This window comes from Girardinichthys multiradiatus, chromosome 18, assembly GCF_021462225.1.
Source record: "Girardinichthys multiradiatus isolate DD_20200921_A chromosome 18, DD_fGirMul_XY1, whole genome shotgun sequence".
Taxonomy (NCBI): Eukaryota; Metazoa; Chordata; class Actinopteri; order Cyprinodontiformes; family Goodeidae; genus Girardinichthys; species Girardinichthys multiradiatus.
In genome coordinates this window covers 36,245,125-36,262,588 of record NC_061810.1, presented here as the reverse complement: position 1 = coordinate 36,262,588, position 17,464 = coordinate 36,245,125, and the positions used below count along the sequence as shown (strand labels likewise).

The following is a 17,464-nucleotide window of genomic DNA, read 5'->3' as shown; positions in this document are numbered from 1 at the left end:
GGTGAGCTCCTTGGTCTTTATGATTGAGATATTTCAGTAGTATTCTGAGGTCAAGCATCTGAGGTCTTCACAGATCAGCTGTATTTACATGCAGTTTAATTACACTCAGACCAATTAGTGGTAAGGTGCAATTTCTTTAACTGAACTTTATTTGGGGGTTATCAGCCCAAAAGAGGCACACCAGATTTTTAGATGTAAACTTTTCAAAAATGTTTATCCTTTTGACATTTCAAAATTACCCCTCTTTGTGTTACAAAAACAAAATCCCCAAATAATGTAATGAAATGTGTGGTTTTTACATGACAAAATGTGAAAAAGTTCAAGGAGCATTAAGACTTTTGCCCAGGGCTGTAATACTGCAAACCTGCTCACTTCGACACCTTTGTGACAATCTCTGTAAGGATGTGTTTCAGCTTCTCGGTGTGTGATCAATGAGCAGTTCCATTATAATCATCTTGATTCATACCCTCATCAGATAATTAAGATGATTTAGTCACACTTGAAAACACAGAGGAGATGCAGTCCCCTGAACAGCATGAATCTAAAACTGTTTAATTTGAGTTTAACATCATTCTGAATGTGCATTACTGAGATTACATATTGTCTCATCAGTGGGGTGTAGTACACTTATGACATACAGCAGGAATAAAATAAATAAATACAGTGTCGTGTAAGTTTATACACAGTACTTCAAATAGGGGTGTATTTGGTTGTGTCCTTGAGTCAATTTTAACTTGCTTCTTATTCCCAACACGTATCCATCCGCCGTACTCGCACTTTCTGCTTATAGTGGTACTCTTTCAAATGTTTTTTCAGCGCATTTGGAATGGGGAGCATGTTAATGCCGTCGTATGTGGTGCAGCTGCTTATGACAGCTCTGCAGATGTGCTGCAAGCTGAATGGGTGTGTGCGGTGGATGGGATTGGAGAGAAGGGGCTCGAAGAACATGCAAGAGTTGGGGTCCTTGTAGTGCTCCAAGAGCCCCGTGACAGTGGGGGCATGGAAGACGCTGGGGTCGTGGACGTCAAAGCTGAAGTTGTGGTTCCACTGTTCAATGCGCGCATGCAGCGAGCGGCCGTAGCGGCGGAAGCTGACTGAGAAGAGGTAGTCTTCCTGGGCAGAGTCGCGCAGCAGGAAGGTGCCCTCTGGCTTTCCCTCCAGCAGCGTTTCCGCCTCGTAGCGGTCCATGACTCCCCAGTAGCATGGTAGGTTAGTGATCTGCAGCAGGTCTGGGACTAAACAGTGAATGTAATCAATCTGAGTGTGATAACGGTAGCCTTCCTCAGACCGAACCTGATGCTCAGCCTGAGGAAGTGCAACTCTTGAGGTCAAATTGTTCGCAGTCACCTCTGGGTCAACCAGAGAGTCAGAAGCCATGTCAGAGGTGTGGAGAGAAGCAGAGGCTGAGGCTGCAACTTCATCGAGAGTATCCAAGCAGCTCTGAAGCAAGAGCTGGTGTTGCTGTCTTTGGAGAAGCAGCTGTTCCTGCTGATGAGCAGAAGCTCCGTCAGTCCCAGCCAATTCATTCATGCCATGAGCTAACTTGGGGCCATGCTTGTACGGGGGGTTAATTTGAGCTGTCACCTCAAATGTGTGGATCTCTGCATTGGGAGGTGGCTCAACTCCTTGCTCGATGCTGATGCGCCTGCGCTCTCGCAGCTTGTCGTCCACGTCCTCCACAGCAGCCATCGCCGAAGTTGGGGCGCTGCACACTACTGTAGAATCTAACAGGGGAGGCTGGGTAATGGGGGCTGTGTGCTGCTTAATGAGATACCATTTCTGAGCCAGCTCTGATCCTACAGGGAATGGGCAGTCATCCAACATCAGTTCACTAAGATGGATCTTCCGCCTGGAGGGGGCGCAGGCAGCTGACGCCAAAAAGGCCTGTGGGGTTGGAGCTGGTGCTGCAGCACTGTGCGTCTTTATCGGAAAACACTGTCCCATTGCATCCTGGATTTTTTGCCTGAGTGTGCGGCTACTGTTTGAACCTCTGCCCTCTGCCTCGCAGAGAGCAGGTAATTCTGTGGCAGAGCTAACTGGAGCCTGACCTTGCTTGGTTGCTGCACCTTGCCCCAAAGATGATGCAGTGACATCCAAGCCCTGCCATTTCCAGATCTCCTTCTGAGGGGAGGAGGAGGTTTGGCTCCTGGCCTCCAGATCATTTAACAGCTCACCATACTCAAACCCATCACTGACAGGTCGCTCAGCTGCTGCTTCATGCGAGGAAAGCCCTTTTTTCTTTCCCTTTCCACCTTTCCGACCTCCGCCGGAGTCTCTTCTCTCTTCTGACCGGCTCTGTCTCACCTTTGGGCGGGCTCCCCTCTGTCGGTCTTTCCCTCTGTTTTCTGACTCATTTGGTAATGACATTATGGATTATCTGGAGATGCAGTGACAACTGTACCACTCTAGAAAGTTGCCAGGGGATAACTTGGAAATGCAGTTATCTTTCAGCAAGTTTTCCATCCGCATCGCTAGTTTCAAATGTTTCTATCAATGTCCAAGCGTAGTGGCCATATAGGTGTTAAACAACCTGCAAAAAAATAAAAGCAGCGTTTATAGATCATAGCAAAAAATTATGCTGTACATATGCAAAGAAAAGTATTGCACCCCTACCAAGGATGCGTAAAAAGCCTTGAAAATAATGCGGTCTCCTAATCTCTCCCAAACAAACTTGAAACAGCTCTTAGCTTTGAATTGAGTACACTTATTCAGTAGGGAAATAGTTAAAAAATAGTTTTAAAAAATAAAGTAATAAACCACGAGTGGCAAAATAGTTTGTACCCCTACAGTCAATACTTTTTACAGCCGTTAGTCTTCTTTAATAACATTTCACAAGGTTGAAGCCTGAGGAGGCTGAGAGATCTTTGAGCATTACTATTTGTACAATATTTCTTAATATTCCACAGTCCTGTCTTATGTGTTCTAATCTTCAGTAAACTCTGCAGGTTTTTCATAGGATTGAGATCTGAAGACTGAGACGGCCATGGAAGAAAGTTGATTTTAAGTCTGGTAAATTAGTTCTGAGTTGACGTTTTGGATGTTAGTGTGTTAAAACACCCAGTGATGACCCACTTTCAATTTTCTGGCAGACACCATCTGAATTCTATTTAAAATATTCGGATATATCATGAAAATCAACTAGGTTTCCTGGACCTTTTGAAGGGAAGTGGCGCACAGCATCATAGATCCTCTGCTGTAAGATTACCTGTGATTATTAGGTGCTTTTCCACAAAATTCATATTGTGTCCCAGCAGCCCTGCCCATGCTGTAGTTGTCTGAGTCTAATCAAACCATAGTACACAGTTCCAGTGAAAGTCCCAGCGGAGCTTAGCAAACTCAAAATGATTATATTTGTGAAGGCCAAACAAAAAAGGCTATTCACCAGCATACCTTCCAAACAACTAGTTGGCATGTAGATAGTGTTTAAAGATTTTTAGAGACTCGAAAGATGCCACTAGTTCACAATTCTCTAAAAATGAGCTTTGGAGATTTGTTATCTCTCCTACCATCATGCTCACTGTGCAAGGTGGCAAAATAAATAAGGTTACATGTTCAGCCTAGCGGCTAAAATAAATTGAAACTTTGAAATCCAGTAAATAGAACAGTAAATCAAATTAATTAACTACAGTAAACTTCCAGTGAGACTTAATATACAGAGATTGTTAGAGGTATGAACACTTTTGTGCCACCAATAATTTTGAAATAAGCCATTATTTCTAACACTGGGTGTGTTTTCTAAATTGTAAATAAAATAATAGCTGGTTTTCTCTCTATTTTTCAGTGTTAAATTCTGCTACTTAAATGTGTTTGCACATCCATACCAAGGGTGTCAATAAATGTGTTTCTTTACTTCTGGCATTGAAAGGTTGGTTTATGCACTGATACAATCTAAACAACCTGGGTTATAATTGTATTTTCAAGAGGGTTCATTTTTGTAAAGTGATTGAAAAACAAATACTCAAGACAAATATAAGAAAAAAGAAACAATTTTATGGTCAGACAGTATTCACCTTTTCTAGGATCCAGAAAAATATGATTCAATGACTGTCCAAAATAATGCAAACAATCAAAACTGGGTTGCAAAGGTTTCCATCTAATCAGGATTACATATTGCAAGTGATGCAATTATATTTAGTCTTTAGGACTTTGGGGATACACATGCCATAGATTATAATGGCATTTTGTTGGATCCGTGACTTAAAAGTTAAAACTTTTAAGTTAAACGTGCAGATATTTCGACCTGTATATTTTAGACAGTAATTTGTCTATTAGTTTTGCAAGCATAAAGTACAGCTTTATATTAAAGTAAGATTCCTCTTTCTGTTTAATATTCAACTTTAGTTCTAGTCAATTAACGCTAAAGGTAATTTACACTGTAAACTGCAGATTACATGTCTAATGCCCCTCTCAATGTAAAAGCAGCAAACAACATCCATACTTTATAGGAGCGCGGTTTTTGTTAAGGTGCTGCGACATGCAATTTTTTTTAAATGCATTTAACGCATACAGGGGTGGATTGTCTATCCCGTGTTTAACACAGATCCTTTTAACTTAAACTCTGACACGCAAGTTGAATTTATGAACCTTTTAGGATTTATTTTTATTTTTTTACTTCCATTCAAAATTAAAAGTGACTAAAATTAGCGAATAACGTTGTTCTAATTATTTATATTATGGAGAAAACGGAATGGCAAACATAAAGACCTCCGAGTGAAGATAGTCGGTTCATTTTATATTCGGCTTAACGCCAAACACGGCGATGTAAACTTGATTTTATAGTATTTAAACGTCCGGTTGTCTCCTCATATCACACCAACTTACTTTAATGTCGAGAAAGATTTAGACATTTACCAACTTTATCTCTGTGCATTAAACTAACGTTAAGGTTGGAAATCTTATTTTGTTTTTGTCACGAACTGACCTAATATTCCCGTTAAAGACATAAGGGGAAAAATACTGACAGAAAGCGCCAAGTTAGCATCTATGCTAAGTCAGCTGTTATGTTCGGTAGAAGCTAAGTTAGCTTAGCAGCTAGCTCTCTGCTAACTTGGCTACTTAACCCCTGGAAAGAAACGACTTCCCAAAAAGTAAATACTTGTAAAACTCAGCTTTAGTTGCCACTACACAAAGTTTAAACATACCTTAAGCAGTTGTAATTAACTTCCCATCTAAACCAGATCTTCTTTCCCCGATAAAGTAAGGACGTTAACAAGGTAGGAAGCCTTTCATAGCTTGATGAACAGCAGTAGGGGGGAAAAAACGTACGACTCGGAAGTAAAAATCTACACATGATCGTGTCAAATTTATAAAATAAAAGCAAAGACGACATTTTATATTTACTAAAATGCATATCTAATGCACAGAAGTCAATCAGTAAATGGACACAAAAAACAAGTTTAGTTGCAAAAGAACTGAACCTCTTTATTTGGACTGTCAAGGTCCGACGGATGTTGTACTTCAGACCATTCACACACGAGTGACAGTAAAAAAGTAGAATTAAACATGTGATGCAAAAGGTTCACAAAATATTAGAAAATGTCTGGGGGAAGTTAATCAGAATTAAATATAAATTGTACACGACAAATATGCGCAGTGTGACTTACAGCTGGCTGCAAAATTGAACTATTAGAAACCCTGGGGAACACTTGGTAGATGTCTCCATGTGACACAGGCTCTGTACCTCTGCTATTAGATTAAAACATGTTTATATACACCAGGCTGAACACATAACATGCATTTCCCAAACTCATTTCTCGTGTCGCTGGAATGTAAACATGGAGTAAACGTATTCCTTGGCCCGTTGATGGTGTTCAGTTTACTCATTACAATTTTTGGCTCAGACAAGCATTGTCATCCTCTGCTGCATCAGGATCATAAACACACACTGCATTGTACCTCTGTGTCCATTAAAAGTGATAAATAGACTGTTGAAAGCAACAGAGGCCATGAAAAGGATAATCTGAGCCATTTGTAACAACACAGTTGATTAACAACATAGTGGACTTAAAAAAAAATAAGACTGCCTGCATGCATTAATCACACACTGGAGTTCTTTCTTACAATGAGTGTAATGCTTTTTACTAAGTCAGATCTATCCAAGAGCCTGCTCTGAAGAAATCCATGACTAGAATGCAACCACTTTTTAAAATAAATGTTTTGCAAATGCTGGAGTTTTGCAGTTCAGGCACCACATCAACAGTTTTTTAGGACGTGACAAATAACAGTTTAATCACAGGGCCAGAGAAGCCGTACTTTCTCCTTAACGCATCGTCCAGACATTTATAAACAGGAAAAATCTGAGTGCTATTTGGAGACCACGGATTTGGGGGCAGAGTACTTGTTTTTTCCAAGACTCCACCCACACAACTTGTGTGTGAGAAGGCTTCAGATCTTTTAAGCGAGACAACAGATTACTTATGACATCAAATATTATGATTTAGGTATTATCCCAGAAAGATGTAAACAGTGACATTTAGGCGATATGAACATACAACATTTGCTGCAAGATGACGGGTCTCTAGCTGGCACCATCAGCTATCATGCCCTCTATCTACAACAGTGCTGTATTAGTGTGGCAAAACATGCGATTATAGAAAATAAGCATAAGTTATCAATTTCAAGGGAGAGTTAAAAAAAAAAAAAAATGCAACTGGAAATTATATCTGCAAATAACCATCTTTACTAGCCAGGCATCCTATGGCTCAAATAATATATGAATGGTCATCCCTGCCTTATAAAGCAACCAAAAGTGATCCAAAAGACTATTACCACACAAACATGCACCCCCGGCTCTGTCACATTCAAAGACAGAGGCTGTTAAAAGACAGAGTTTTAGATTCAACACTGATACCTGATGAAAAACATTGGAGCTTTGAGACTGAAACACACTTAGACACAAACAGAAAAATATGGACATAGTCAAGCACCTTGACAAAGAATGATTCATCAAATCGTCACATTGGCCATTTTAAAGACGAGGATGCTGTGAGGTTTAGGCGCCGTGCTCTGAGCATATCTTAAAGGATCGAGCTTCATTTACCAAAGCCAATCGTAAAGGAACCAGAGGGCTGAGACATTTTTCATTTAGCTTTCTCATGCCAGCATTGGATTGTAAATTGAAAACACTCTAGCCTCTTCACTTTTATCAATTTAATATCGAATAAGCTCCTGCACAGCACAAACCTCACCAGCTCCTTCTAACCAAACCCTCTGGGGATTCCCTGGCACAAAATGAGATTCATCATCATCATTTATGAAGTAGGACATTAAAATAAGAGACAAATTGCAGCTGGCAATAATTTTTCACACTGTTTTTTTTAATTATTCTGCTGCAACCCACTACAAATATTTTTCTCAAATCAACAAACGCACAACCCTTGTCTTTGGCTTTGTAAAAGCTTAGAGGAGGACAGTCACTTTTACTTTATGTGTCGAAGTGAAACAACCGAGACAAAACATATGCCCTAAAGTTGAAAACTAACTATTTCTCACTCCTTTCAGTCCTCTCTTTTCTGTTTGTGCAAGGAAATCATTAGAGGACAAAAAGAAACAGCCTAATTTATTGCCCTGACTAGAGTTGCCTATAGGATTAGTAGTTTAACACTGATCTCCAGGTGAAACCTCCGTGTGTGTACCTTGAGGGCCAATTACAGTTAGTGCCTAATATCAAAGATAGGTTAATAAAAGTGCCTCACTTTTGGCTGGAAATTTTCTGGATCACGAATGTGTGGTGAAGGGGCTGTCAGTGTGTTGTGGATAGAAAACCTTGTTCCAAGGCAGTAGGAGGAGACGAGCAAATTCAGGGCAGAACCCTTAAAGACAGCACCACTGCTTTTTTCATATCATGGTAAACTGAACCGCTGCACGCCATGCCACAGTCCTGCTGCAGGTGGCATGGCACAGCTGACACAGTTTACTTTTTCTCTGTTCTACAATATAATAATCATCTGTATTCCTTTTTTAATAAACTTAGTTGTATATAATAAAGTACAAAAATATTAGAGAACATATACACAGTTTTTTTGTCATATTGTAGTGACCATGTTGCCTGGGTTTTTTTTAACCATACATCCATCTTTGTGCTGAACTGAGCAGGCCTCAAATGAAGTGTCCTTTTCCTCTCTTCTCTTCATATTGTTGATGTCCGGTCAGTTCCATCTGAGAAGAAGGCAGGACACAATTAGGCAAGAGCCTGCATGGTGCATATATTAACTCTTTGCCTTTCTGAGCAGAACTTTCACTACCAGCACAATCTTTTGTCCTACATTTTGGCACAACTCATCTACAAGTAGATGAGTTGTGCCATGTACTGACTTCAGCTCTAAAATAAAATGACTACCTGTGCACATAACATTGAATCAATGAGGAAAGAAATTATAAAATTTTTTTTTACAAACAAAAAAAACGTACAAGTTTCAGTATAATAAAAGTGTCTTACAGCAAAAATAGTCACTACTACAGGTCCTTCTCAAAATATTAGCATATTGTGATAAAGTTCATTATTTTCCATAATGTCATGATTAAAATGTAACATTCATATATTTTAGATTCATTGCACACTAACTGAAATATTTCAGGTCTTTTATTGTCTTAATACGGATGATTTTAGCATACAGCTCATGAAAACCCAAAATTCCTATCTCACAAAATTAGCATATCATTAAAAGGGTCTCTAAATGAGCTATGAACCTAATCATCTGAATCAACGAGTTAACTCTAAACATCTGCAAAAGATTCCTGAGGCCTTTAAAACTCCCAGCCTGGTTCATCACTCAAAACCCCAATCATGGGTAAGACTGCCGACCTGACTGCTGTACAGAAGGCCACTATTGACACCCTCAAGCAAGAGGGTAAGACACAGAAAGAAATTTCTGAACGAATAGGCTGTTCCCAGAGTGCTGTATCAAGGCACCTCAGTGGGAAGTCTGCGGGAAGGAAAAAGTGTGGCAGAAAACGCTGCACAACAAGAAGAGGTGACCGGACCCTGAGGAAGATTGTGGAGAAGGGCCGATTCCAGACCTTGGGGGACCTGCGGAAGCAGTGGACTGAGTCTTGAGTAGAAACATCCAGAGCCACCGTGCACAGGCGTGTGCAGGAAATGGGCTACAGGTGCCGCATTCCCCAGACCTGGGCTACAGAGAAGCAGCACTGGACTGTTGCTCAGCGGTCCAAAGTACTTTTTTCGGATGAAAGCAAATTCTGCATGTCATTCGGAAATCAAGGTGCCAGAGTCTGGAGGAAGACTGGGGAAAAGGAAATGCCAAAATGCCAGAAGTCCAGTGTCAAGTACCCACAGTCAGTGATGGTCTGGGGTGCCGTGTCAGCTGCTGGTGTTGGTCCACTGTGTTTTATCAAGGGCAGGGTCAATGCAGCTAGCTATCAGGAGATTTTGGAGCACTTCATGCTTCCATCTGCTGAAAAGCTTTATGGAGATGAAGATTTCATTTTTCAGCACGACCTGGCACCTGCTCACAGTGCCAAAACCACTGGTAAATGGTTTACTGACCATGGTATCACTGTGCTCAATTGGCCTGCCAACTCTCCTGACCTGAACCCCATAGAGAATCTGTGGGATATTGTGAAGAGAACGTTGAGAGACTCAAGACCCAACACTCTGGATGAGCTGAAGGCCGCTATCGAAGCATCCTGGGCCTCCATAAGACCTCAGCAGTGCCACAGGCTGATTGCCTCCATGCCACGCCGCATTGAAGCAGTCATTTCTGCCAAAGGATTCCCGACCAAGTATTGAGTGCATAACTGTACATGATTATTTGAAGGTTGACGTTTTTTGTATTAAAAACACTTTTCTTTTATTGGTCGGATGAAATATGCTAATTTTGTGAGATAGGAATTTTGGGTTTTCATGAGCTGTATGCCACAATCATCCGTATTAAGACAATAAAAGACCTGAAATATTTCAGTTAGTGTGCGATGAATCTAAAATATATGAATGTTAAATTTTCATCATTACATTATGGAAAATAATGAACTTTATCACAATATGCTAATTTTTTGAGAAGGACCTGTATGGGCACAATCATAGTCATGAGTTCAAGTAAAATATTGTCAGTGATGCATGAAGTCCACTGTAGTGGACAGATTATCCATTGCATTTTTTTCCAGCATAAAATATAAAACATAAGTTCTTTTATATAAATCCATATTTGTTCATTCAGTTTTGATGCCTTCAGTGAGAATCTACGTACAATGTAAATAGTCATAAACAGGCGCGTAGATAGACCTTCCGGGGAGGAAGCCCCGGATGTTTTCTGAATAGCCCGGACTTCTTGATAGAAGAAATTTAGAAGTAGTAAAAAGATGCAGCCACAAAATGGCATTGGACTTCACATTTTTATTTAAAAACTATGAGATTTTTTCAATTGTGTTCCATATAATCACGTCCCACTTCACCTAACCTGACAATGAGTTAAAAGGAGAAGACAAAAATAGTTATTTGTGCACTCGCAGCACCACGAATTCGCAACTACGCGCACAGCCAGAGATGAACTCCATTCTGGAGAAGTCCAGAACTGCAGTTTACTCCAGGTCGACCTGCCTCCTTCATTACCTGAAAAGTTACACTGAGCGCCTCAAACAGGGATCATTTCAGAACAACCGTGGAGCCACCAGAGAGTGGGAGCCTGGTGGGTGTGTGTTCAGGAACAGGTCGACGCCGAGCGGTATAAACCAGACGAAGATAGCGGTAAAACCTGAATGCTGACTCGGAATGGGCTGATTATAAGTTACAGCTGATCACTGATTCACCCAGCAAGACATGAGGTGGAGGTTCACTCTGATGAGCATCTTCAGGGTCATGATGAGGAACTTTGACCTGAGCTACAGGTGAAGTTAAATGTGGCTGTGATAGAAAACAGTAGCAACCTTCTCTGTGAGCTTCTAGCTGGATTTGCATTAAAATGTGAAAATATCTGGTCCTTTACTTCAGTCAAAATAAAAGCATTTAATCCTAACGTAGCTGAACACATTAAAAGGTCCTTCAGATCCACACATTGATCTCATGGCTGCAGCCGGTCTTAAGAGTCTAGTTCTACATGTAGACAGAACCAGGTGTTGCTCAATAAACCAGGAAAATATCTCCTGGTTCCAGTAAGACGTAGAAGAAAGAGCAAAACTAAGCCTCCCTCTTCTCTTTCATATCTTCTGTGCTGATTCTAAACATAAAGTTCTGGTTTTAAAGATGCAGGATAATTAAGAAATAAATCATAGCAATTAATCACACGTGGACCATTGGTTAGTTAACTATTTTATTTTTCTGAATTATACATGAAATATTATATAAACTAAACTAATTCAACAAGGATACAGTTTTACTGAAGGTGAGACATACATACCATATGTATACAGTTATTAATAACTGTAATATTAGTACTGATAAGGTCCAGGATGAGGCTCTATGCTATATTTTAAACACCACAACTTAACACTCTTTCCTCTCAAAGTGTTTAATAGTAAGAACTGCACTAATGTCTCACATGTTCAGTGCAAAAGACTGTGTTGAAAAATGTTTCTTTTATTATTTTTGGCTGGCCAAAGTTCTTCAGAAGTGGAACGAAGGGATGAAAAGATGGCGATAAAAGAGAACAGGTTCATAAAAGAAGGAACAATTTTAATAAAATGTTTCGAAAGCTCTTGGCATAATAAAATAAATGTGTTTTAGGATTTTACCATTTGACTAAGATTTAGGAAAATCAACTTTATACCACTTTCCTTTTTTGAAATATAAGAATAAAGACAATGGAGCCTCAGGAGTGAAACACTTTGATGAGAATGTAATGTTTAAAAAAGGTTATTTATGTAGATGACAAAAGAAGCACATTTATCTGGCCCAAAGTAAACATCTCTGCGTTTAAGAAAAAACATTTGTCAGCAGAAATTCAAATTAAGTTCTTTTCTAAATATCTCAACATGTCATTACTTGCTTCAGCAAAATGGTTTTTCATCAGACCTAAACTCTCTTTCTCCTTGTCCTTCATTCAGCTTCTAACAAAAATAAAAAGTAAAATTATTGCAAACCTTTTTGGTTTGATTCACAATCATTTACATTCATTCTAAAATCAGCCGAGACAGAGAACTCATACAATATGTCCTATATTATTTTAATATTAAATTACTTACAAATTGTCTTATTTTGGATTTGGGCTAAAGCCCCCAATGTTTTGAGACCCTAAAAACACAGCTGGTCATAAACATAAAGAAAACCGGTAGAGTGTGGTTTATTTGCAAGTAAAAGAAAACAGTTTTTGTATAACTTTCCACTAGTGACACCTATAGATGACAATTTTCATTTCAAGGATAGAAAATGTTTCTAAAGCCAACCAGTTAGTCCATTCTTTTTCACATTCAATGCATGTCTTCCTTGCATGTTTATGGTATTCAAGGCAGTGGATATAAAATATGCCACATTTAGTAAGCTATTTGACTTTTTTAAGAAGTACCATTATCTTTCAAAGTTTGAAAGATATATTTTTTATACCTTTTAGTTTTTCAACTAAATAGTTCCTGATAAAAATATAAAATAATAAAAGTACCACAACCAGTTGAAATAACTATTTTTTAAGAATGTCAAATGATTATTCAGTTGATAGTTTAAACAAACATTACATTAAACTAAACTTGCAGCACAAGGTTTTATGTAGTACAAACATTTAATACATGCGGACATCCTCGGAGAAAGAGAAAATCTCACAAAATGCATCCAGTCTCACCAGTTAAAATGGAAAGAATGCTTTTGTAAGACAGACAGTTTCTTAATGATAAGAATTATTAGGAATAGAAATAAGGTATTAATACACAAACAGATCCCAGAAGTACTGATAAATTAATCCTGGAACTTATCAGTACTTCTGGGATCTGTTTTGCCACTACTGCCCTGGCCAATCTCTCGAAACATGTGGGCTAATTCCACCGAAATGATCAGAAACCAGCAGCACTGTTTGGCAGGAAGTATTACTAATGTAAAGATGCCACCGTTGCTGACCTTATTCAAGAAAGACAACATTCATTATGGCTTTTAAAAATATGACGGCAGTTATTACCCCTGTACACAGCAAGCACTGGGATTAGACACCAAATTCACATATTTTGACTCCGTTAAATGATATAACACATCACTGCACCTCAGATATGTTAACAGATTAGTTTGTTTGACAGTGTGATTATGCATGCTTTTTCTTTTAAGCTGAAACTGCAGCAGAAAAAGAGAAGATAATAATTAGCCAGAACGGTAATTGGGAATATGGCAGATGGCCAAGGATCCGGAGAAAAATGACATACATAGACAAGTGACATATGGCTGATAGAAACAACACGGATGAGTTGATGTCAGGAAAAATGTGGTTTTAAATGTAGGAATATCAGTAATCAGGAATTAAAGTCAGTGGTTAGTGCTGCTTTGAAAAACCATACCAGCAGGAAGATTACATCGGCTGATTTCTACTTAATTGTTATTCAAAAAGATAAAAGATGTAATATAAATCACACACTGTTTGCAAAGAGGAAACCCATAATTTTTCATTAGGTACACCACAAGCTGGTGTTCTTTGAGTGAACAAATGTGTAAGGTTTCCCAACCAGTGGCACTGGTGGCTAGTAGCTGGTGAGGACACTTACCCCCTAAGGCATGCTCTGTCATACTGAGGCACAGTGACTCCAGCGTGGGGTTGATCTCCAGGTCACCACCTGGAACTTGGCATTCTTAAAACAAATAGGGAAAAATCATCTTAGTCTATAAGAATATTAAGAATCCGATTTACTTAATATTTATGATTTTGTTATTTTTTTAAACTACATAAAAAAGTCCCATATGCTATGCTTGCATGCAAAAAGAGGATTAATGTGCTTTTTTAATTTAAAATTAGACATATTGTGAGGCACGCTAAATGCACCAAATCCTTCTGTTTTATAAACAAATATAAGATAGTTAAACTATTTTGAGACAAACACCAAGTTACAATTACCTAAAAGTATACAGAGTATTATGTTAGATGAAAGTGAGTCGCGCTGATAAACAGAGGGTCTGGTTTGTGTCTTGTCTAAGCAATCAAAGGAGTGTAATAATTTTCTTCTTTTTCTTTAAGTTGTATATATCCCCATAGAGACAGGCTTGTAATTATGCAGTGTCTGTCTGCCAAGCTCAAAAGATGACCCAGCTAAAAATGAAGCATATTCTAAAAGACATGCTGCAAACCTGTGGTGTTTTTGTTCAACAGGCTCTCTATATTTGATCATTTCTATAGCCATTAGCAAATGTGTATTTTAGGCTGCCTGCAATCAACTCCACCACTTCCAAATGATATTAATATTAATATTTTTACAGTTTTCCCTTAAAAATGTAAATGACAATAAGCACCATGGTTAAAATGAGTACTAGAAAAGACCATTTTAGTTTCTTATTGATAATAATTTTTTGTACTTAAATAAGGAGAACCATAGCTTGTGGAAAGAACATACGCATAAACATAAAACCAATTAAAATATTGTAGAACTTGAAGGATACCTTGCTGCTGGAACATGAGCATGGTTTGTGGAGATGTGTGGACAGGGAGCGAGTGAGTCCGCTGCACAGAGCTGCGACTCTGACTTGGCATGCTGTTACTGCCCCCGGGGTTGGCAAACCACAGATTCTGTGAAAAAAAAAAAAAAAACGTAGTACATAAATCTCATTCAGACTTGTGGACATAGTTTTCTAATCTTTCAGCTGTAAAATAAACTTCGGATTTAAAGAAAAAGGTGACTTAAAGGTAGAAAACAAAGGGAAACCAAAGCAATACATGCTTGTGTTCCTCAAAGTTTCTCAAGAAATGCATTCAGCTCTGATTAGCCAACCTAAATCTAATCTCATCCACTTAAACATAATTCCTGTAATCCATCATTTTAAAATTATTTATGAATGCTTTGACCTTTTATACAGCAGGTACAAAGCCTTGCAAAATTACACATACCTTTAAAACCTTTCCACATTTTGTCAGCTTTTTTTTATTGAGACATTATGTGATACACCACCACAATGCACTGCATAATTGTTCATTGGAAGGAAACTTAAGCATGTTTCACAGAATCAGAACCAGAAGTCAGTTATTCACAAATCAAATTGTAAAGTGTGAAGCATAAATCTGGGTTCGGCTTCCCCTTACTCAGACACACCAACACAAAACTCAATGTACCTACCAACCTTCTGAAGTTATCCAATCAGTAAACAGAGTACTTGTGTGTAAAGGTTATTGGAGGTCGTCTGTGAAACATCAGCAACATACAGACCAAGGTACACGCCAAGTAAGTCAGGGATAAAGTTTTGGTAAATTTAAAAGCAGGATTAGATTTAAAATAATAACCCAAGCTTATGGAAGAGTGACATAAAGAGCACTATTGTTAAAAGAAGTTCTGTGTATAGCCAGGGGGACACCGCGAAAGATTGAAAGAAGCTCTGCTCTGATTAAACCTCAATTTAACGTTTTGGAAAACATTTAAAAAATAATCACAATTATGCAGTAAGCTGTTTTAGTCTATCTCATAAAATCCTAATAAAATACATGCAATACTAAATTTATGGTTGTCACTTGACAAATACTTCACATGTTGCCTGGTAGGCATAAGACCTTTTTTTATTCACTGGCACCAATACTGACTTGTCTACCCTGTCCTGCCAATGCAGGATTAGTGAGTGTGTGGCGTGGAGACACTCCGCCGATCCCGCCAGGAAGACACATGCGCCCGGCTGGGAGTCCACGAGGGGTCATTTGGAACTGCCTCTGGCCCCGTCGGCTCACACCTCCACTCACAGAGCCTGCTGTGGGGAGGGAGTTTGACCCATAGTTCCAGCTGAAACAGCAAAAATAAAGGAAGGAAGATAAAACAAATGAGCAGCTGAGGAGATCTGTCAGTTGCTACAGCTAGTTCATATGAAATGACAACAATGATTTTAATGAGGAAGGAGGAGTGAAAGAAAAAGGGGGTGAGAATCAAAGTAACTGACAGTAGGGATGAATCCAGTGAGAAGGGTAAAACTAGTTTATGTGACATCTACACTGCTTAAGAGGAAGATCAAAGGTAAAAGAAAGCCAGAAGCCTCACCCTTTCTGTCGGTATGCCGACATGTCCATAGCTTTCCGAGGAAACAGGCGCAGAAGCTTCAGGACCTGCTGCTTCCAGCTGACCAGCCTTTTCTTGTGAGTTTCTGTAAAAGCCTAACAACCAAAACAAAACAGAAAAATAAATTAGCTAAAAATGTAGAAATGATACAACATGCATGCATGAAACATATTAACCAAGAAGAAAAAGGTGGATGCTGGTTCTCACCTCATGTGCCAAACACTTCTCAATTAGTTGAAGGTAACAACTGATGTTTTCTTCATCTGGCCTTGAAACCAGCAGCTGGGTGCACACTAATGTAGCAAAATAGTGTATATTAGAAAACCAACAAAGTAGCACACAGTTGGTTAGTGGGGGAGGGGGGATAGAGGTACAATGGTGAGGTCTGCATCAAAGCACAGAGAATGGCCCAGTCAAAGCCCAGACATAAATCCAATTGAAAGTCTGTCTTTAGACTTAGAAAAGCTGCTCATATATGTTTCAAATCATGTCTGTCTGTGCTTGACCTATTTTGTAAATAGGAAGGAGCTAAATCTATTGTCTCTAGATGAGCAAACCCAGGTTCTACAGGTTCTACAAAGCATTGGCTTTGTCCGTTGATCTGGATTTTTTTTTGTAAAAAAACAAAAAAAAAACACAAAACTTCAATTATCTCGGGCTCACATTTTCTGCAACGGAAAGAATTGAAATTTGTTAGATTAGTGACGGCTTTTCTTGTCCATTTTATTTTTTAATACAGTTTGAACGTTTTTTTTAAGTTTATTTTACTAATCTGTATTTTGTTGCTCTGACACGGCCACTATTAACCGTCTGGTTGGTCTGGCATTTTACTCCAGTTAAAACAATATATCTTCCAAAAGACTAATTTACCAATTTTCATTATGTTTGTAATTTTGTTTAAATCAGCCACAATCTTACCTTTCCCCATGACACGAGTGAACTGTCCGGCAATGTCCCCATCTGAGATAGGCGTAACTGAAGAGTCTCCATCACAGGGTGGTGGGTTGTGGGATGGAAAGTCCTCTGATGTTGGCTCTGTGTCTGCTCCCGTTTTTGTGCCTTCTGTTGAGGAAGTGGAGGCATCTGAGACAGGTTGTGCTGCGCTGGGTGGACTGTAGGCCTTAATGGGTGTGATGATGATCTGCTGAAGCTCCTGCAGGGCATTGCGCAGGTTTCCCCCTTCCAAAATATCCTGACAGGAGATGAGTGCATCAGTGTCATACTTTGTAAAGGTGAGTCATTCGAAAATGCACACTGAATTTAAGGGGTAACGTCTGTGTAAACTGAGCGATTTTGAAGCTGAAAGCTTGTAAGAAAAATGTATTTTAACAACAATGTGTTCCAATGAATCCCTCAC

At 39.1% G+C, this 17,464-nt stretch overlaps 2 protein-coding genes across 2 annotated transcripts in view; both read right to left on the bottom strand.

Moving 5' to 3' along the window:
• Positions 1–529: 529 nt before the first annotated feature.
• Positions 530–5,281, bottom strand: socs9 (suppressor of cytokine signaling 9). The gene is made up of 2 exons (XM_047391619.1): positions 5,142–5,281; positions 530–2,530 (listed from the first exon to the last, which is right to left on the bottom strand). Exon 2 carries the CDS (start codon positions 2,365–2,367, stop codon positions 742–744), a length of 1,626 nt encoding a protein of 541 aa, XP_047247575.1. The 5' UTR covers positions 2,368–2,530; positions 5,142–5,281; the 3' UTR covers positions 530–741.
• A 114-nt stretch (positions 5,282–5,395) lies between these two features.
• The window catches only part of LOC124884033 (protein Smaug homolog 2), a 17,580-nt gene continuing 5,511 nt past the window's right edge, over positions 5,396–17,464 (bottom strand). Inside the window, exons 7-13 of the mRNA XM_047391618.1 lie at positions 17,026–17,299; positions 16,315–16,400; positions 16,090–16,202; positions 15,645–15,837; positions 14,516–14,642; positions 13,630–13,713; positions 5,396–8,157 (exon numbers count right to left, since the gene is read on the bottom strand). Of these exons, the coding sequence (XP_047247574.1) occupies positions 8,129–8,157; positions 13,630–13,713; positions 14,516–14,642; positions 15,645–15,837; positions 16,090–16,202; positions 16,315–16,400; positions 17,026–17,299 (906 nt within the window). The 3' untranslated portion in view covers positions 5,396–8,128. The remainder of the gene's footprint in view (positions 8,158–13,629; positions 13,714–14,515; positions 14,643–15,644; positions 15,838–16,089; positions 16,203–16,314; positions 16,401–17,025; positions 17,300–17,464) is intronic.